Here is a 22,056-nt window from a genome sequence, read left to right as displayed (position 1 = left end):
TTTCTTTCATTTATGACAGAGACTAGCTCAAAATAATAGTTCCTTATTAGACCTCAAGAACACTTGCCCTCCCCTTGCCGCCTAGCTTCTGAGGCAGAGGATGGCAGTGCACATCCAACATAGTCACAGCCACCAATTCCCCCCCCCCCCCCCCCCGATTTCCAACAACTAAAGAAACAGCAATGGGTCCGATTAGCTGGAAGACCAGGCAATGTGCTATGTGTTAGGAATGCTGGTGGGGGCCATTTTTAATCCGATGTGTCCCCCGCTCAGATGTAGCCATCGACCCAGGGCATGCTGATTTCACGGCATTTGACCATATTTTGAAGCCCGGACTCACCCTTGCTCGTACAGAAATTCTCCAGCGGCCTGGCCCCTATCTGCACCAGCCCACTTTAACCCTGCCACCACAGGGTGCTCCCCACCAAAAGCCCCAACATCGTCACTGGCTCCTGCATATCCCCAGAATTAAGACTTGACTCGGATCCCTTTTTTTTTTTTTTTGTACTTCTGAAACAAGTTGTTCACCGGTCACCTGTTTTGGAGCCTGACTGCTCTCCTATGGCCCCAGCCTTTGCCACCCGACCAGTCCTTGAAGGCCTGCTTCCATTTCATCTGCTTCACGAACGGAGACCTGCCCCTGTCTCCACATGGGTTGGAGGACTGTATTTGCTAAGGAAGCTGTTGTGCTTCGCTGTGTACAAGTGATTCTTGGTGTTTCTTTCTTTCCTCTTACATCACTGACATGCTACGGGAAGGCTCAGAGCCCTAGTAGATGAAACAGTGTCCCAGGCGTTTCTGTGGAACAGGTGACCCCACTGGTAGGAGTGACCGTGGGGTGCAAAGAGAAACAAGTATTAGTCAATACTTCAGGCACAGAGATCCAGGTAGGCAGCATTTGTTTTATTAAAGCGTGCGTTCTCTGTGATATTTTTTTAAAAGAAGTATCCAGTGTGCACGAGAGCCCCATAGAATATTCTGGAGCTCATGGTGAACATTCTTCACCCTCGGGGCAATGTCCTACAAAGTGTGTGGATCTCCTGGATACTAGTATGCAAAGGGCCTATAGAAGGCTGTAAGGAGTTGTGTGAACCATCCTGGGCACGCAGTGCAGGTCTGGAATACTTTTCAGGGCTCCGGGAAAGGCCTTGTGTGGGGAGCACGTGCCAAGTGTACTTCATGACAGGAACCAGCTGACTGAGCCTGCTGAGAGTCTAGCCTTTCCTCATAAAGTGCTGTTTTGATGCATGCATGGCAAGCATCCGTTAACTGCAGTGTGTAAGCATTAAACAGGGCGGGGGGGTGGGGGCGATCCCCCAGTAAGAACTGTGTTAGAAACTTCCCAGGCAGCAGTTTTTAACCTCCCCCCCCCCCCCCCGCCAAAATCAAAGGCATCCTGCACAGCAGTGTAGGAAGCCGAGCAGAGGGAGGCTTCCAAGGTGGGCCTCTCTGGGATCCTCTGTGAAATATGTGTTCAGTGCTCGTGGCTTGGCAGGTTGAACTAGGCATTTTTACCAGGGAAAAGTGAAGTGCGTTCAGTCAGCTCCGTGAGCCGCCAGCCATACAAGATCCGGGATAACGCTGGTTCTCTGCGCTTTCCAGTTCTTCCCACAGAGGTCTCACTCTGCCAATGGCGCCTGCATGACTCCCCACGGGACCATCCTCCACCAGACCCTGGACTTTGATGAATTCATTGCCCCCCTCCCGCCTCCACCCTACTACCCTCCAGAATACACCTGTACACCCACAGCGGAGGCCCACAGGTACAGTCTTCCTCTCAACGTCTCGTGTCCCATGATTCCTGAGAAGCCACAGACAGGAAGCATCTTTGGGAGGAGGAAGTTGCACTGGCTGGGGAGAGAGAGGTGTGGAGTGGGACAGTGTAAGAGCCAGTGTGGAAGGACAGGAAATGGAGAAAGGAGCTGTGGCCTAGAAATACAGCAACAGTAAGATGTCTTTTCTTTCTTTCTTTTTTTTTTTCCCCGCCCCCTGTTGAGGTTTTGGCAGCAATGATGGCTTTGCTTTGTTTTGTTTTCATTTTGTTGTTGTAAGAGACAGGGCCCCACTGTACAGCCCAGGGCAGCTTTGATCTTTGGCCTTAACATTGTTAAGTCTTGTCTCTTGCCTCGTCTCAGTGTCCCAAATATTAGAATTACAGGCAGGCATCACAAGGCCTGGCTTGAACAGAAGAGTTCTGGTGGCGCCTTTGCAGTGTCGCCTAAACGACAGCACAGGCCAACAGTGAATTCTGTCGTGTTCTTACCCGTGAGTGACAGTCATCACAGAGCGTGGGACATTAATTAGACATTTCATTAGCTTTATCATTATTTTAATTGTGATAGGCAGAGCTGAAGTGCGTAATAAAAATCCGGATGTCTTTCCAGAAGATAGACAAGAGTTAAACCTGCCCAGGGACTCAGGCTTGTCCTCCTCAACATGACAAGGGTTAGACAGAGAGAAATGTCATCCTCACGGGTGATCGTGTAATGGACTGTTCTGTTTTCTAGGGGCCTCCACCTGGACTTCGCTTCCTCTCCGTTCACCACCTTGTACGATGTCGCCATCAACAGCCCTGGCATGCTGTACCCTGCTGAGCTGCCCCCACCATATGAGGCCGTGGTGGGTCAGACCCCTGCCAGCCAGGTGAGGCCCAGCCCTGACAAGGCCAGTTCTTCTGCATGCCTCGTTCCCTGGCCTGCCCTTAAGAAGCTCTTCTCTCAGACAGCGCTGACTGTGTCAGGGACACCAGTGACTGACTGCCTTGGGATGAAGCCTTGATGTGCAGCATACATGTGAGGGCGGGCCTCACATAGACTGTAGGATGCTGGTTCCAGCTTCAGCCTAGAATCAAGATATAAAGTTGCCCTTTTAGCTACTCAACTTAATCCTGCAGCCGGACACACAGCCCAACGCAGATGTGTCTGAGGTCCATGCTGCCCAGGGAGTCTGGGGAAGGCACAGAAGGACCTGGGACAGCTTCTAACCTATGACCAGAGCAGGAGGGGCGGGGCTTGTGGACTGAGGACTCAGGGGACCAAGGCCTGTCCTAGCCATTGCTACAGGCATAGGAGTGGTAAGAGGCCAGTCAGCCCGAGGCCAGGGATGTGCCTCTACTGCCAGGCATCTAGGACTTTCTCTGAGCCCTTCATGCCAGGGCCTCCCACTGCTTTCTGGTCCCCAACCACTAACAGTCTGTAAAGCCTTGGTTTCCTCATCTGAAAAATGATGAGGAAAAAAAGAAATCACATAAGCATCAAGTGCATAGGATGGAAAGGAATGGTGCTGATTGAATGTAAGACTGGGAATATGGTAAATGCTGAATTCAGAAGAGGTCTCTGGGCCCAATTTGTAGCTGTTTGTTTGTTTGGTTGGTTGGTTTGGTTTTTTGAGACAGAGTCTCTCTGTGTAGTCTTGGCTGTCCTAGACTCATTTTGTAGAGCAGGTTGGCGTCGAATTCACTGCAATCCACCTGCCTCTACTTCCCAAGTGCTGGGATTAAAGGCGTGTGCCACCACGCCCAGCTAATTTGTAGCATTTTTATCTTGGCCATTATTGCTGTTGTCTTTATTGAGTGTGAAATCTCTAGTCAGGCAGAAAGGTGAGGTCATAGGGCCGGGAGGTCTTAAGTGGAACTGTAGGGACTGAGGCAGAGGCGGGGACACCCTCAGGTACACAGGTGGCAGGTGCTAGAGCTAGCCCCAAGCACAAGCCACAGAGTTGGATAACACTATGACATGTGGGATGTAAGGGCATCCCAGGTATGTCCAAACTCTGTCCTCCTTGGCCCTGCTAGCCCCTGGATGACAGCCCTAGCACAAGGCTCAGCCTCTTTGCCATCACCTCAAGCTCTCATCCCGCATCTTGGGCATCCCAAGGACCTGCAGGGGTGGAGGAGAGTCAACATGACTGAGTGTTCATCTCTCTCAGCCACTGAGAGGAGATGGGTCCCCTGAAGGCACTTTGTGGATAGAGTGCTGTCCATCTACTGTACTGGCTGGACCTCACAAGCCTCAAAGATAATCACAGCTACAAGGGTGGGTCACTTTCTGTAGGCTGAGTCAGGGGCCAGGGAGAGGCGGCAAGGTACATGCGCTCTGGGATCTGTGGAAAGCATGGGTGCAATCAGGGTGTTGGCATCACAAGAAAAAGAAACATGTATCCCAGGAGTTCGCTGTCAGTATTGGGCCAGCTTGGTGAATGTCATGTGCCCTGACACAACCAGAAGACCCTTGAGCGGTGCCTTTGTGTCCATTCCAGCTCCCAAATGCCCTGAGTGGCTCAGTGGTTGCAGGTGGCAGTTCCAGACCTGGGATCTAGGCTTCTTGTTATGTGCATGGTAAAAAAAAAAAAAAAAAGTCACTGTAGAAACTGCCTGAGAGAAAAGGGTGCTTAATGGCCAGGGAAAGCGAGGCCCTGCAAGTCTCTCAGCTTCAACAGCCATTTCCTAGACGTTCTAAGCTACCCAGGAACCTCTCTGGCTTAGCAGTGAGGTTGATCTTTCTGTTTATGGTTTAAGAAAAAAAAAATAGCAGTGAAAATGTTGACTGTGTTGGCAGGCTTTAGCTCTTAGAGGCTCCAAACTTGTGTTTGGGCATCCAGAGAGGATCCGAATCTCAGATTTGGTGCTGTGAAGAAGTGTGCCATGGGTTGTAGATGCCAGTGGGTACCCGAGTCCATCCAGACCTTGTCAATCAAATCCCAATGCTGGGGCCACTCCCAGGAGTTCCAAGTCAGTGGGTGGGTAGGGAAGGAGGGTGAGTGAGGAATTGGCACCCCTCACTCCTACTGCTGTTGGGGCTCACTTTGAGAACTAGGGTCAATCTCCGTGGCAGAGGTGTGTGGTGGAGAGACGAGAACTTGATGGGTCTCAGAGAAAAATGTGGGAAAACGTGTGGAAACCAAGCCCACACAGCAGAGCCCAAGAGGCTACAGTGGGGCCAGAGTGAGGTCCTCCACGGATGGCACACCCTAGGATATTAAGAGGCTGATGACAGGATGCGAATGGGCGGGGCCATCCTGGGAAGTAGGAACCTAGGAGCCACGGCTGCAGTAGCTTGTGATTCTAATGCTGCCTTGCGCAGGAGACTACCAGGCCCCACTTCTCAACAAGTCTGCTCGCTGCGATTGTAGAATTCTAGTTCCCTGCTAGGGAGCCACTTCTTGGCTTCCCTTTGTGAGGGCTGGGTGGACGGATCATGATTCTGCGGACGGTGTCAAGGCTGGGACCAGAGCCTTTGCTTCCCAACAAGAGATCTTCTTTCCAGGAGCCTCATGCTGGCCTTGCGAGGCCCCTGAGTACAGGTGTGGGCCGCAGCTTCAGACTTTGAGGGTGACATTTAGTGCCCACACCCCACACTGTACACTGGAAGGATATTGATTCATGTTTTATCACCAATTTTCTCTTCCCCCGAAGAAGACACTATACTTCAGGCTAATATATGGTTCTGAGATCAATATGACACTGTTCTCTCAGGCCACTGAAAATGCTCCCTCCGTGATTTCTCTCGGAGAACTTGGGTAAGAAGGACGGCAGGTCAAAGCTGTGCCACGTTAGCTTAAATTAGCTCAGAAACCTGCCGCCTGCAGGCACTGGTACCAACCCAGTCTTCCGCAGAACAGGCCAGGTAAGTATGTAACATGTCCTATGGTCCCTCTCCGGGCCACCTGTGTAGAAAGGAACACATCTGGTGATTAAGGGCCTGCAGCCTTCAGGCCAATATCCTTTGATCCTCAGAGCACGTTTCAATTCCACAGAAATCTCTGGGAGTCCAGAAGTGAGTGAAAACCATTACCATCCCCAGAGGGAAGGCTGCGCCAGCCACCTGCCTCCTCCTGCAGGGTGGGCCATCTTCCTTGACTAAACACTAAGGACCTGCCCCCTTCGCACGGCATGAACGTTTTCCCTGGGTCGGGTTGGGGGGCGAGTTAATTCCTTGTCCTCCCAAGACAAAAGGGGGTACAGATTGCCTACAAGCACTGGTTAGGGCAAAGCAAACTAGACAGAGCTGCATGAGTAAAGCGGCAACACGCAGACACTAGGAAAGAAGGAGATAGCAGCCATTGGGAAGATTTTGTTTCTTTCTGATACAAGGCCATTCTATGTTGTCCCGGCTGGCCTTGAACTCCTGGCCCCAAAGGAGCTTAACTCTTCAAACTCCAGACTATCTGAGAGGCCGTGTGTGCACCTGAGAGGACGTTTTTAGCCCTTTCCCCGAGGACGCTCTTTCAGACCTGTCCCCTTCCTTGATCAGCACACAGACCCTTCTGGCTTAGGTATGGCTGTGTTCTCCCATAGCTCCAGGCTGTGCTCCCCAGCGAGGTCCTAGTGGCGTTCTCACTCAACGTTCCTGACTAGACACAAACTTACTGTTCCAAGGGCCACTTGCAGCTGTGCTTCACAGCCACAGGGCATAAAACCAGGAATCTACCGCCTCCTGGGATGAACAATTCATGTGATGACAGCACAGGCTCAGTTCACCTTCTCTGGGGCCCTTAGGTGGGGATTGCACCTGGCCATCGGGGTAGGGCCGAGGCACATGGGACCTGGCCATCGGGGTAGAGCCGAGGCACATGGGACCTGGCCATCGGGGTAGGGCCGAGGCACATGGTACCTGACCATCGGGGTAGGGCCGAGGCACATGGTACCTGACCATCGGGGTAGTGCCGAGGCACATGGGACCTGACCATCGGGGTAGGGCCGAGGCACATGGTACCTGACCATCGGGGTAGTGCCGAGGCACATGGGACCTGACCATCGGGGTAGTGCCGAGGCACATGGGACCTGACCATCGGGGTAGGGCCCAGGCACATGGGACCTGGCCATCGGGGTAGTGCCGAGGCACATGGGACCTGACCATCGGGGTAGGGCCCAGGCACATGGGACCTGGCCATCGGGGTAGTGCCGAGGCACATGGGACCTGACCATCGGGGTAGGGCCCAGGCACATGGGACCTGGCCATCGGGGTAGGGCCCAGGCACATGGGACCTGGCCATCGGGGTAGGGCCCAGGCACATGGGACCTGGCCATCGGGGTAGGGCCCAGGCACATGGGACCTGGCCATCGGGGTAGGGCCAAGGCACATGGGACCTGGCCATCGGGGTAGGGCCAAGGCACATGGGACCTGGCCATTGGGGTAGGGCAGAGGCACATGGAAAACAAGGAAGGTAGCCCCAGTGGAGAACGCAGCATGCAGAGGCAGAGTGGGCATGGGCAATGCCTACTGCAGAGCTTCGGGTACCTGAGGTCGGCAAAATAGCCTCAGGGTGGAAGTGAGTTTGACAATTCAGTGTTTAGGTTGACATGACCCAGAGAGACTTGAGGAATTCAGATTGGGTAGAAGTATGGCTAGGAAGAGAAGCCTAGCATGATAACTAGAAGTTACAAGAAGGAATGTGGGCAGACATGGTATCACCAGCTCTGGGCTCTTTAAATTACATGTTCTAAGGAAATGGCCTCAATGTTAAAAAACTGGCAAGTGAAGTGTTTCAAAGATGACCTTGAGTATATAAAACCCCTATTCTCCATGGCAGCTGATAATTGCCCCCAAACAGTGGCTTTTCACAAATCTGTTACTAGATGACGAAGAACACATCCCAGAAATGGGGCAGAGTCCCCATGCAGGGCTCACCACAGCTGAGCTGCCGGAATGCCGGTCCATCTCTCGGGTTCCGATGACTGGTCCCTGTGGCATCTCAGAACTAGCAGGTCCCAGGTTCAGTCTCTTTCTTAGTTTGTTTCTCCACCGCTTTGATAAAACCTCATGGCCAGGACAGCTGGTAGAAAGAGGGCGTCTGTGGCACACAGTTCCCGGTGGATGGCAGGGACGCAGCAGGCAAGGCAGCTGAAGTAGCAAGCCCAGAGCTCTTGTCTTGAACTGGGAGCACGGAGACAGAGAGAGCTAGAAGTAGTGTGGTGCTTACTCTCCAAAGTCCACCTCCAGTGACACACTTCTCCTTCCCCACACAGTGCCACCAGCTGGAGGCAAGTGTGAACGTGCCCAAGACTATGGCAGCATTTCTCATTAACACAGCTACAGTCTCACTCATGGGCCTCTCTGGGGAAGTGATGTAGAGAGCTTGTCTCTCACACGCCTCATACTTCCACGGACCCTGCTACTAGTCTTTATGGAGGAACTCAAACCTCACCTTGGATTCTATACCACAGGTGTCCTCCTCCCCACAGACATCCTCCCTCCCGACAGAAGTCCTCCCTCTCCACAGACATCCTCCCTCCCCACAGACATCCTCCCTCCCACAGACATCCTCCCTCCCACAGACATCTTCCCTACCCACAGACATCCTCCCTCCCCACAGACATCCTCCCTCCCACAGACATCCTCCCTCCCACAGACATCCTCCCTCCCACAGACATCCTCCCTCCCCACAGACATCCTCCCTCCCACAGACATCCTCCCTCCCCACAGACATCCTCCCTCCCCACAGACATCCTCCCTCCCACAGACATCCTCCCTCCCACAGACATCCTCCCTCCCCACAGACATCCTCCCTCCCACAGACATCCTCCCTCCCCACAGACATCCTCCCTCCCCACAGACATCCTCCCTCCCCACAGACATCCTCCCTCCCCACAGACATCATCCCTCCCCACAGACATCCTCCCTCCCACAGACATCCTCCCTCCTCACAGACATCCTCCCTCCCCACAGACGTCCTCCCTCCCACAGACATCCTCCCTCCCCATAGACGTCCTCCCTCCCCACAGACATCCTCCCTCCCACAGACATGCTCCCTCTCCACAGACATCCTCCCTCCCCACAGACGTCCTCCCTCCCCACAGACGTCCTCCCTCCCACAGACATCCTCCCTCCCACAGACAGCCTCCCTCCCCACAGACATCCTCCCTCCCACAGACATCCTCCCTCCCACAGACATCCTCCCTCCCCACAGACATCCTCCCTCCCCACAGACATCCTCCCTCCCCACAGACATCCTCCCTCCCCACAGACATCCTCCCTCTCACAGACATCCTCCCTCCCCACAGACATCCCCCTCCCACAGACATGCTCCCTCCCACAGACATCCTCCCTCCCACAGACATCCTCCCTCTCCACAGACATCCTCCCTCCCCACAGACATCCTCCCTCCCCACAGACATCCTCCCTCTCACAGACATCCTCCCTCCCCACAGACATCCCCCTCCCACAGACATGCTCCCTCCCACAGACATCCTCCCTCTCCACAGACATCCTCCCTCCCCACAGACATCCTCCCTCCCCACAGACATCCTCCCTCCCACAGACATCCTCCCTCCCCACAGACATCCTTCCTCCCCACAGACATCCTCCCTCCCCACAGACATCCTCCCTCCCACAGACATGCTCCCTCCCACAGACATCCTCCCTCCCACAGACATGCTCCCTCCCACAGACATCCTCCCTCCCCACAGACATGCTCCCTCCCACAGACATGCTCCCTCCCACAGACATCCTCCCTCCCACAGACATGCTCCCTCCCACAGACATCCTCCCTCCCACAGACATCCTTCCTCCCCACAGACATCCTCCCTCCCCACAGACATCCTCCCTCCCACAGACATGCTCCCTCCCACAGACATCCTCCCTCCCACAGACATCCTTCCTCCCCACAGACATCCTCCCTCCCCACAGACATCCTCCCTCCCCACAGACATCCTCCCTCCCCACAGACATCCTCCCTCCCACAGACATCCTCCCTCCCCACAGACATCCTCCCTCCCACAGACATGCTCCCTCCCACAGACATCCTCCCTCCCACAGACATCCTTCCTCCCCACAGACATCCTCCCTCCCCACAGACATCCTCCCTCCCACAGACATGCTCCCTCCCACAGACATCCTCCCTCCCACAGACATCCTTCCTCCCCACAGACATCCTCCCTCCCCACAGACATCCTCCCTCCCCACAGACATCCTCCCTCCCCACAGACATCCTCCCTCTCACAGACATCCTCCCTCCCCACAGACATCCCCCTCCCACAGACATGCTCCCTCCCACAGACATCCTCCCTCCCACAGACATGCTCCCTCCCACAGACATCCTCCCTCCCACAGACATCCTCCCTCCCACAGACATCCTTCCTCCCCACAGACATCCTCCCTCCCACAGACATCCTCCCTCCCACAGACAGCCTCCCTCCCCACAGACGTCCTCCCTCCCACAGACATCCTCCCTCCCACAGACATCCTCCCTCCCCACAGACATGCTCCCTCCCCACAGACATGCTCCCTCTCCACAGACATCCCCCTCCCACAGACATGCTCCCTCCCACAGACATCCTCCCTCCCCACAGACATCCTCCCTCTCACAGACATCCTCCCTCCCCACAGACATCCCCCTCCCACAGACATGCTCCCTCCCACAGACATCCTCCCTCCCACAGACATCCTCCCTCCCACAGACATCCTTCCTCCCCACAGACATCCTCCCTCCCACAGACATCCTCCCTCCCACAGACAGCCTCCCTCCCCACAGACGTCCTCCCTCCCACAGACATCCTCCCTCCCACAGACATCCTCCCTCCCCACAGACATGCTCCCTCCCCACAGACATGCTCCCTCTCCACAGACATCCTCCCTCCCCACAGACATCCTCCCTCCCCACAGACATCCTCCCTCCCCACAGACATCCTCCCTCCCACAGACATGCTCCCTCCCCACAGACATGCTCCCTCTCCACAGACATCCTCCCTCCCCACAGACATCCTCCCTCCCCACAGACATCCTCCCTCCCCACAGACATCCTCCCTCCCACAGACATGCTCCCTCCCCACAGACATGCTCCCTCTCCACAGACATCTTCCCTCCCACAGACATCCTCCCTCCCACAGACATCCTCCCTCCCACAGACATGCTCCCTCCCCACAGACATCCTCCCTCCCACAGACATCCTCCCTCCCACAGACAGCCTCCCTCCCCACAGACGTCCTCCCTCCCACAGACAGCCTCCCTCCCCACAGACATCCTCCCTCCCACAGACATCCTCCCTCCCACAGACATCCTCCATCCCACAGACATCCTCCCTCCCACAGACATCCTCCTCTCCACAGACATCCTCCCTCCCACAGACATCCTCCCTCCCACAGACATCCTCCATCCCACAGACATCCTCCCTCCCACAGACATCCTCCCTCCTCACAGACATCCTCCCTCCCCACAGACATCCTCCCTCCCACAGACATCCTCCCTCCTCACAGACATCCTCCCTCCCCACAGACATCCTCCCTCCTCACAGACATCCTCCCTCCCCACAGACGTCCTCCCTCCCACAGACATCCTCCCTCCCACAGACATCCTTCCTCCCACAGACATCCTCCCTCCCACAGACATCCTCCCTACAGACATCCTCCCTCCCCACAGACATCCTCCCTCCCACAGACATCCTTCCTCCCACAGACATCCTCCCTACAGACATCCTTCCTCCCACAGACATCCTCCCTACAGACATCCTCCCTCCCCACAGACATCCTCCCTCCCCACAGACATCCTCCCTCCCCACAGACATCCTCCCTCCCCACAGACATCCTCCCTCCCCACAGACATCCTCCCTCCCACAGACATCCTCCCTCCCACAGACATCCTCCCTCCCCACAGACGTCCTCCCTCCCACAGACATCCTCCCTCCCCACAGACATCCTCCCTCCCCACAGACATCCTCCCTACAGACATCCTCCCTCCCACAGACATCCTCCCTCCCCACAGACATCCTCCCTCCCCACAGACATCCTCCCTACAGACATCCTCCCTCCCACAGACATCCTCCCTCCCACAGACATCCTCCTCTCCACAGACATCCTCCCTCCCACAGACATCCTCCATCCCACAGACATCCTCCCTCCCACAGACATCCTCCCTACAGACATCCTCCCTCCCACAGACATCCTCCCTCCCCACAGACATCCTCCCTCCCCACAGACATCCTCCCTACAGACATCCTCCCTCCCACAGACATCCTTCCTCCCACAGACATCCTCCCTCCCCACAGACATCCTCCCTCCCCACAGACATCCTCCCTCCCACAGACATCCTCCCTCCTCACAGACATCCTCCCTCCCCACAGACATCCTCCCTCCTCACAGACATCCTCCCTCCCCACAGACGTCCTCCCTCCCACAGACATCCTCCCTCCCACAGACATCCTTCCTCCCACAGACATCCTCCCTCCCACAGACATCCTCCCTACAGACATCCTCCCTCCCCACAGACATCCTCCCTCCCACAGACATCCTTCCTCCCACAGACATCCTCCCTACAGACATCCTTCCTCCCACAGACATCCTCCCTACAGACATCCTCCCTCCCCACAGACATCCTCCCTCCCCACAGACATCCTCCCTCCCCACAGACATCCTCCCTCCCACAGACATCCTCCCTACAGACATCCTCCCTCCCCACAGACATCCTCCCTCCCACAGACATCCTCCCTCCCCACAGACGTCCTCCCTCCCCACAGACATCCTCCCTCCCACAGACATCCTCCCTCCCCACAGACATCCTCCCTACAGACATCCTCCCTCCCACAGACATCCTCCCTACAGACATCCTCCCTCCCCACAGACATCCTCCCTCCCCACAGACATCCTCCCTCCCCACAGACATCCTCCCTCCCCACAGACATCCTCCCTCCCCACAGACATCCTCCCTCCCACAGACATCCTCCATCCCACAGACATCCTCCCTCCCACAGACATCCTCCCTCCTCACAGACATCCTCCCTCCCCACAGACATCCTCCCTCCCACAGACATCCTCCCTCCCACAGACATCCTCCCTCCCACAGACATCCTCCCTCCCCACAGACGTCCTCCCTCCCCACAGACATCCTCCCTCCCCACAGACATCCTCCCTCCCACAGACATCCTCCCTCCCACAGACATCCTCCCTCCCCACAGACGTCCTCCCTCCCCACAGACATCCTCCCTCCCACAGACATCCTCCCTCCCCACAGACATCCTCCCTACAGACATCCTCCCTCCCACAGACATCCTCCCTCCCCACAGACATCCTCCCTCCCCACAGACATCCTCCCTACAGACATCCTCCCTCCCACAGACATCCTCCCTCCCCACAGACATCCTCCCTCCCCACAGACATCCTCCCTCCCACAGACATCCTCCCTCCCCACAGACATCCTCCCTCCCCACAGACATCCTCCCTCCCCACAGACATCCTCCCTACAGACATCCTCCCTCCCACAGACATCCTCCCTCCCACAGACATCCTCCCTCCCACAGACATCCTCCCTCCCCACAGACATCCTCCCTCCCCACAGACATCCTCCCTCCCCACAGACATCCTCCCTACAGACATCCTCCCTCCCACAGACATCCTCCCTACAGACATCCTCCCTCCCCACAGACATCCTCCCTACAGACATCCTCCCTCCCACAGACATCCTCCCTCCCCACAGACATCCTCCCTCCCACAGACATCCTCCCTCCCACAGACATCCTCCCTCCCCACAGACATCCTCCCTCCCACAGACATCCTCCCTCCCCACAGACATCCTCCCTCCCCACAGACATCCTCCCTACAGACATCCTCCCTCCCACAGACATCCTCCCTCCCACAGACATCCTCCCTCCCACAGACATCCTCCCTCCCACAGACATCCTCCCTCCCCACAGACATCCTCCCTCCCCACAGACATCCTCCCTCCCCACAGACATCCTCCCTACAGACATCCTCCCTCCCACAGACATCCTCCCTACAGACATCCTCCCTCCCCACAGACATCCTCCCTCCCCACAGACATCCTCCCTACAGACGTCCTCCCTCCCACAGACATCCTCCCTACAGACATCCTCCCTCCCACAGACATCCTCCCTCCCCACAGACATCCTCCCTCCCACAGACATCCTCCCTCCCACAGACATCCTCCCTCCCACAGACATCCTCCCTCCCCACAGACATCCTCCCTCCCACAGACATCCTCCCTCCCACAGACATCCTCCCTCCCCACAGACATCCTCCCTCCCACAGACATCCTCCCTCCCACAGACATCCTCCCTCCCCACAGACATCCTCCCTCCCCACAGACATCCTCCCTCCCCACAGACATCCTCCCTACAGACATCCTCCCTCCCACAGACATCCTCCCTCCCACAGACATGCTCCCTCCCCACAGACATCCTCCCTCCCACAGACATCCTCCCTCCCACAGACATCCTCCCTCCCCACAGACATCCTCCCTCCCACAGACATCCTCCCTCCCACAGACATCCTCCCTCCCCACAGACATCCTCCCTCCCACAGACATCCTCCCTCCCACAGACATCCTCCCTCCCACAGACATCCTCCCTCCCCACAGACATCCTCCCTCCCACAGACATCCTCCCTCCCACAGACATCCTCCCTCCCCACAGACATCCTCCCTCCCACAGACATCCTCCCTCCCACAGACATCCTCCCTCCCCACAGACATCCTCCCTCCCACAGACATCCTCCCTCCCACAGACATCCTCCCTCCCCACAGACATCCTCCCTCCCACAGACATCCTCCCTCCCACAGACATCCTCCCTCCCCACAGACATCCTCCCTCCCCACAGACATCCTCCCTCCCCACAGACATCCTCCCTACAGACATCCTCCCTCCCACAGACATCCTCCCTCCCACAGACATCCTCCCTCCCACAGACATCCTCCCTCCCACAGACATCCTCCCTCCCACAGACATCCTCCCTCCCACAGACATCCTCCCTCCCACAGACATCCTCCCTCCCACAGACATCCTCCCTCCCCACAGACATCCTCCCTCCCCACAGACATCCTCCCTCCCCACAGACATCCTCCCTACAGACATCCTCCCTCCCACAGACATCCTCCCTACAGACATCCTCCCTCCCCACAGACATCCTCCCTCCCCACAGACATCCTCCCTACAGACGTCCTCCCTCCCACAGACATCCTCCCTACAGACATCCTCCCTCCCACAGACATCCTCCCTCCCCACAGACATCCTCCCTCCCACAGACATCCTCCCTCCCACAGACATCCTCCCTCCCACAGACATCCTCCCTCCCCACAGACATCCTCCCTCCCACAGACATCCTCCCTCCCACAGACATCCTCCCTCCCCACAGACATCCTCCCTCCCACAGACATCCTCCCTCCCACAGACATCCTCCCTCCCCACAGACATCCTCCCTCCCCACAGACATCCTCCCTCCCCACAGACATCCTCCCTCCCACACACATCCTCCCTCCCCACAGCGGTCCCTCCCTCTCCACCCTCTTTACTGCCTCTGCTGTGCTGCAGAACCAAATGGCCACTTTCCCCATTGCTTTGTGCAGTGAGGTGGCCTCTGCCATCAGATTCAAATTAAATCCCTAACACCCTACTCAGAAGTGAATGAAGCATTCCCAGGAATGAATGGTCTCTTTTCCAAACCACATTTCCTGGTGCCTGAATACTGGACCCAGAAGGAAGTGAGTGATACCCTGCAGAATATGAAGCAAATCTAATTTCCTCTTGACCTTGTCCCTCTGTGGATTTTATTTCTCTTGTTTTATTTATATTTCTTTATTGCCAAAGCTTTCTTTCTCAGGCAGCAGGTTTCTAGGTTTCTTTTTTACCTTTCCCTCCTCTCTCTCTCCCTCTCTTCATATATATGTGTGTGTGTGTGTGTGTGTGTGTGTGTGTGTGTGTGTGTGTGTGTGTGTATGCATATAGATATGAGAGAGATTAGATATGGGAAGAGGGAAGAGAGTTCTAGAGTGAAATAGTCCTTTAGGCAGCTTTGTTGTTGTTGTTATTTAGTGGAGAAGTCTTAGCAGACATAGTGACTACAGTGGGGGTGGGGGAAGGTGTGTGTGTAGATGCTGATGATGGTGAAAATTTTCTCTCCCTCAGCCCCCTCCCCAGCAGGACTAGAGGGGCTCAGGAAGAAGAATAGCTGCTCCAGATCATATCAGTGGGTGAGAGGCAGCATGAGGTGGCTCTCCTACCTGGCCAGAGCTAGATTTTTCAGCTCTCCTCAGCACCCCACTTAGCCATCACTGTAAGAGGGAGCAGCTCACAGCCTTTGTGTTGGTGTCACAGCTGGAGCCACCTGCCCTAACTCCAGCACAGTTTGCAGAGCAGAGATGAGGAATATCAGCTATCTGATTGAAGCGGGCGGGCGAGGCAGGAGACAGGAGTGTAATTACCTGACCTGGAATCCGACCAAGCTGCAGGGGCTTGCCTCACCTTCCCAGGTCTCCTTGAGAGCTTATTACTTGCCAGTGTGTCCCCAAAGCCATTCTGAAATCACACAAGAAGTCAGATATTGTTTTCAGAGCCGGCAAAGGGGTAGTGAGGACGGGGTATTTTCAAGCCCAGGGCCTGTGCCAGATGCCTGAAGCCCAGTTGGAAGAGTTAGGCCTATTGGGGTAAATTGCAGCAGGCACAGCACAGGCAAGGTTAGATGGGGCTGGAGGCCAGGGAGCTTGGCCTCCTGCCTCCTGTTTTCTCAGGTCTCCGCAGGTCAGAGTCATTCCAAGCGGAGTTTGCATGAGCTAAACTTGAGGGGACCTCTCCAGGTGCACGCTCCACCAAGTCAGGGTGGCTCTTAAGGTGATGCCACTGTCACCTTGTGGGTTGCTACTGGGACTGACACCCCACCCTGTGAGCACCAGGACTCTGACCCAAAGCTCAGGGGGGAGAGCATCCTCAGAGCTTCCTCTAATCCCATCTGCAAGGGGACAAAAGGAAGAAGAGGGAGAGGCAGAGGCAGGTCAAGGCGAGGCTGCAAGCTCACTTGGGACGCATTCCTTTACCCAGTGTTCATTGCGTGCCCTAGCTGTGCTGGTGTGTAAGCCAGGTCTCACGGACATTTGTCCCATGCTTTTATTGTTCCTGGAGCCACAAGGAGAGAGCGAGTGAAGGAAGGTAGTTGGAAGGGGGTTGGGGGCTGGCTGTCCCATGTCCTACCATGACAATGAAGAATCTTCTGTGGCTTTTTGTCTTAGTTAGGGTTTCTATTGCTGTGATGAAACACCATAGCCAAAAGCAAAAGAAATCAGGACAGAAACTCAAGCAGGGTAGGAACCTGGAGGCAGGAGCTGATGCAGAGACCACAAGGGATGCTGCTTACTGGCTTGCTCCTCATGGCTTGCTCAGCCTGTTTTTTTTTTTATAGAATCCAGGACCACCAGCCCAGGGACGGCACCGCCAACAATAACCTGGGTTCTCCCCCCTCAATTTTAAAAAAAATGATCTACAGGCTTGCCTACAGCCCAATCTTATGGATGTATTTTCTCAATCCGGTTCCCTCCTCTCAGATGACTTTAGCCCATGTCAAGATGACATAAAATTATCCTGCACACTTGTCTTGGTTCTGTATTGTGCCCTGGTGGAAGGTGAGTAGATTCGGAGTATCCCAGGCCCCTGGAAAGTGCTCTAAGTACAGGAAGCCAGAGAAATGGGCTTCAATCTTAGCAATGATGGCTTGAACTCTCAATTCTTACATCCCACCCCATAAATTTAGGTGAAAAGAGAGGAATCTATGTATGTTTCAAATCCTTCTCTCCAGATAAGCCTTGAACCCAACCAGCACAGTTTGTCCTCAAGGGATTTGTTCTGGGATGCCCCCCTACTCACCCAGATACCAAAATCAATAGATGCTCAGGTTCCTTACATAAACCTGGGTACCATTTGCACAGAATCTCTATGTGTCCTCCCCTGTACTTTAAGCTTAACCAAATACATCCCCATGAGCTCAGCATAGTACAGACCCCTGGTTGACCCTTTGGAACTTTCTGGGAAGTTTTGCCCTGCTCATTTGGAATCTGTGTTGATTGAATCAAAAGGATTTGAGGGCCCAGAGGACTAGCTGTGTTGCCGTGTTCTCAGGAGCAAGAGTGATGCTTTGTGGTTTTTTGTTATAGGTTGCAAGTGTCGATCACCAGGTGGCTGACTCCAGTTCTGGGGACCCAAACACTGCTGCAGACTTCAGCACACCAGGTATTCACACCTCCTAGGTCTGAGGCACTGCTTCTGTGTTTCCAGGAATGTATCTTTTCTGCTGTTTCTTCTCTCCCCCTCCTCCTACTCCGTCCTCTCTATCTTTGATGTCTTAGCATGGTGCTCCAGCCACAGCATTCTGCACTAACCCCTGTCCAGGAAGTTGTGTTCTTGAGAGAGCTTACACTTCCTCAGGGCTGCATTTTGCCGCCTCATCCCTTGATGTCCTTTCTCTTTCACTTGAGGATGTGAATTTGGAGAAAAATGAGGTCCACACTTTCAGAGACAAAAAGGAATATTTAGACCATCTCTGGCTCTCAATGATTTGACTCAGGCTTTTCTTCTTTTTAACCTTATGGTGGTAGAAAACTGATATGCTATTCAGTAGAAACTGCTCTCAACTCTAAGATTTTATATTTTCAGTAAAGTCCATGACTTACCAGCACAGTCCTAGGAAAGAGACTTTGCATTAGACAGCTGTGCTCAACTGTAGGCCGCTGTGTGTGTTCTAAGCATGTTGAGGGCAGGTGAGGCTGAGCTGTGATGCTCTCCCAATGCCGCACTGTTTGTGAAGCCCAGTCCTTGAATGGGCTGAAAAATCTGGAGGAACTTCATCCCCACATTTTATTTATCTATAGTGCTCTGCCTGCATGTATACCTGCAGCCCAGAAGACAGCATCAGATTACCTTATAGAAGGTTGTGAGCCACCATGTGGTTGCTGGGAATTGAACTCAGGACCTCTGGAAGAGCAGTCAGTGCCCTTAACCTCTGAGCCATCTCTCCAGCCCTTCCCCCACATTTTTCTTTAATGCAAGTCCTGGGGCCTGTGCTTTTCCATATGCATTTCAGAATGAGTGGTCTCTACCTTTAAATGCCATTGCTGGGATTCCGTAAGAACCACATTAATCCCACAGAATAATCTGGAGAGACTGCTCACCTACGCTGCTGCGCATTCCAATCCAGGAGCTTAGTCCCTTTTCCCGGAACTACTTCTAGGGTGTTTTTCTTGTTTATTTGCTTTAATTCCACTTGATAGTGTTTAGCTTCTAGATACTTACTGTCCATCCATTGTTAGTTACACAGTCATCCCTTGGCATCTCTAGGGGACATCTTTCAGGACCTTTGTCAGATGTCAAAACCCAAAGAGACAAGATTTGCGTCCCTTGCAGATGACGAAATACTTCCATGTAACACAAGCATGTCCTTCAATTCTACCTTAAGTTATCCCTAGAGTACTTATCAGTGTTTTGTAACTGGTTCTACAGTGTGGTTTGGGGGACGACAAAATGAAGAATATGTGTGATCAGCATAGGCGCAAACATTTTCAAACCGCGGTTGGTTGAATAGGTGGACGCAGACCACATGCACACGGAGGGTCAGCTGCCTGCCTGGGGATTCCGTTCTCTTTGCTCGGGAACAGTATTGCATTTGGGATGTCCAGGTCCCTGTGGTCATTGGTATTGAATGTGATGGACCATGCGATAGGATGTGATGCACTCCTCTATTGATCTTGTCCCTTGCTGTGGTGCTCAACTCGCTCTTTAGTTTTACAGTTCTTCATAGATTCTAGTTCCTTTTAAACTGTCCTGAACAAGGGCATAGTGATGAGAATTAGACATTGGCAAGATCACAGAGAAGCCACCACCCAGATTGTTGGCTGGCATCTTAACAAAGCATCCTGCCAGTTTAGGCCTCTTTATCTATAATCCATGTTTACATTGTTAGATGACGTAGCCTCCACTTCCGGAAATGCCCTACAGTCCAACACATGGAAAAGAATTCTTCAAAATGAAGATGTTTGCATTCTTCCTAATACTGAAAACCTGGCAGAACAGTGAAGCCCTTTAATGTCATAAAGAATATGTGACATGCGCTAGATACATTATTATTCTACGTTAATTAAGAAAAATGGGTGGGGTTTCGGATGAAAAATTGGAAGTCCATTAGGACCATAACTGTCGTAAAAAGAGGCATGCAACGTTACCCTGGTGACAGCAAGCAAAAACAATCACCAGTCTTGGGCCGCGAGCTTTTTCAGTAGCTACTATAATTTCATGTTTCCAGTAATTATATATATATATATATATATATATTCAGAGCGAAGTCACGCTTGCCTATCTATAACTTGATTGTGTTAGCACTGATGGTAAGAAAATTGGATCGAGAGGAGTTGGGAGACATGAACCGAAGCTATTTAAAATATAGCTCTTGGTGTTGGTCTAGAGAGATGGCTCAGCAGTTAAGGGCGCACACTGTTCTTGCAGAGGACCCACTTTCAATTCCCAGACCCATATCAGGCAGCGTGTAACCATCGCTCCAGCTCCGGAGGGATCTGATACCTCTGGTATCTGCAGGTACCTATATTCAAATGCACACACACACACACACACATACACACTTAAAAATTTCCCCAAAAGGTGAATATATATACATATATATACATGCACGCACACACACACACACACACACACACACACACACATATATATATATATATATATATATATATATATATATATATTCTGGAGAAGTACTAGCATTTGATGCAGGGCCTTGCACATCCTAGGCAAGCATCCTATGATGATCTACACCCTCAGTGGTCTCTTTACTTCTCATTTCAAGACAGCTTCTCACTAAGTTGCCTAGAATGGCTGGAAAGAATACTCTGTAGTCCAGACCGGCCCTGAACATGTAGTCTTCCTGCCTCAAGCCTCTTGTACAGCAGGGATCACAGGCCAACCCCACACAGCTCAGCTTATCCAGGGTGGTTTTGGAATACCGCTGAGGAGTGCCCGAGAGACTGACTAGCAGAGGTTGGTTGCGACTAATAAATGCAGTTTCTGTCTTTGAAGTTTTCCGATATGATAAATTATTGCTTTTTTTTTTATACAATCTCTTCATCTCTGAACATTTGTCAAATTATGTCCAGCAATAAATTCCTGGAAGCAATTGCTAAGTTCAAGGGAACATTATTTTAAGTGTTATTAGAGCGGTCAAATTGCATTATGAAAAAGGTGCACCAACCGGTGAGACCTAGCACACCCTCGCTTCCTGTGAGGTCCCTCAGCCTCCTGAGGGAAGAACCGCTCCCCAGCCTCGGCTTTGGGCAACTTTTTACAGGTATGTTGCCCACATGTATGTCTGGATTTGATTCATTCCTTTCACTTGAAGTGTTTTCTTTTTTAGAAGATATTTTGAGAGCAGATTCCTGAGAAATAGTGCTTACTAAGTCAAGTCATAAGCAGGGTGCGGTGGCTCACTCAGAGAGGCAGAGACAGGCAGATCGCTGTGAGTTTGAGCCCAGCCTGGTCAACAAAGTGAGGCTAGGACAGCCAAGGCTACACAGAGAGACCCTGTTTCAATAAATAAATAAATAAATAAAATCATGAGAAAATGTGTAAGGCCAAGACCTTCCTATGCATGGCGGGGACTCTCAGTCTCCGCTTTGCTTCCACTCTGATAGCACCATGGTCCTTATGCAAGCACACAACTTTTAAAAAAATTAATTTTCGCATACAACACATCCCAACCACAGCTTCCCTTCCCTCCTCCCAGGACCCTCCTTCCCCCCCGCCAATCACCCCCACCCCACCCCTGTATTCTCCCAGAAAAAATGCAGGCCTCCCAGTGACATCAACCTCCACCGAACAGAACACAAGAGATGACAGGACTAGGCACAAACCCTCACAGCAAGGCTGGGCGAGGCAGCCCCCAGTAAGAGGAAAAGGGTCCCATGAGCAGACAAGAGACTCAGAGACATCCTCACTCCCGCTGTCAGAAGTCCCCCCAAAACACCAAGCTAACAACCACAACACATATGCAGAGGACCTAGACCCATGCAGGCTCAGTGAGCCCCCATGAACCCTGCTCAGCTGATTCCACGGGCCAAAGCATACTACATTCAGTTGTCAATTTCCTTCCTTCCTTTTGCAGTTTCTACCATAATCATGAAGTTTCTGCCCCAAGCTGCAGATATACTGTTGTGGGGTTTTTTTTTTTCCTGTTAATTTTATTACCTCAAAAGAGAAGGGTTAATTATCCTGAAGATTCAGGTGGGTGTTTGTATATGATGTATGTGGTACCACTTATGTTTTTCAGACAAGTTACTGTCTCCAACT

General features: G+C 53.4%; 1 protein-coding gene across 3 annotated transcripts in view; it reads left to right on the top strand.

The window, feature by feature from the left end:
- The window catches only part of ENTREP2 (endosomal transmembrane epsin interactor 2), a 423,337-nt gene that overhangs the window by 394,467 nt on the left and 6,814 nt on the right, over positions 1 to 22,056 (top strand). For all 3 annotated transcript variants that reach the window (XM_084765592.1, XM_084765593.1, XM_084765594.1), the window contains 3 exons: positions 1,603 to 1,763; positions 2,508 to 2,643; positions 17,862 to 17,937. In XM_084765592.1, coding sequence (XP_084621718.1) covers positions 1,603 to 1,763; positions 2,508 to 2,643; positions 17,862 to 17,937 — 373 coding nt within the window. The remainder of the gene's footprint in view (positions 1 to 1,602; positions 1,764 to 2,507; positions 2,644 to 17,861; positions 17,938 to 22,056) is intronic.

This window comes from Acomys minous (genome assembly GCF_964271855.1).
Source record: "Acomys minous genome assembly, chromosome: 2".
Classification (NCBI taxonomy): domain Eukaryota; kingdom Metazoa; phylum Chordata; class Mammalia; order Rodentia; family Muridae; genus Acomys; species Acomys minous.
Note: the sequence above shows the minus strand (reverse complement) of the source record. Positions and strands in the feature narration are given on the sequence as shown.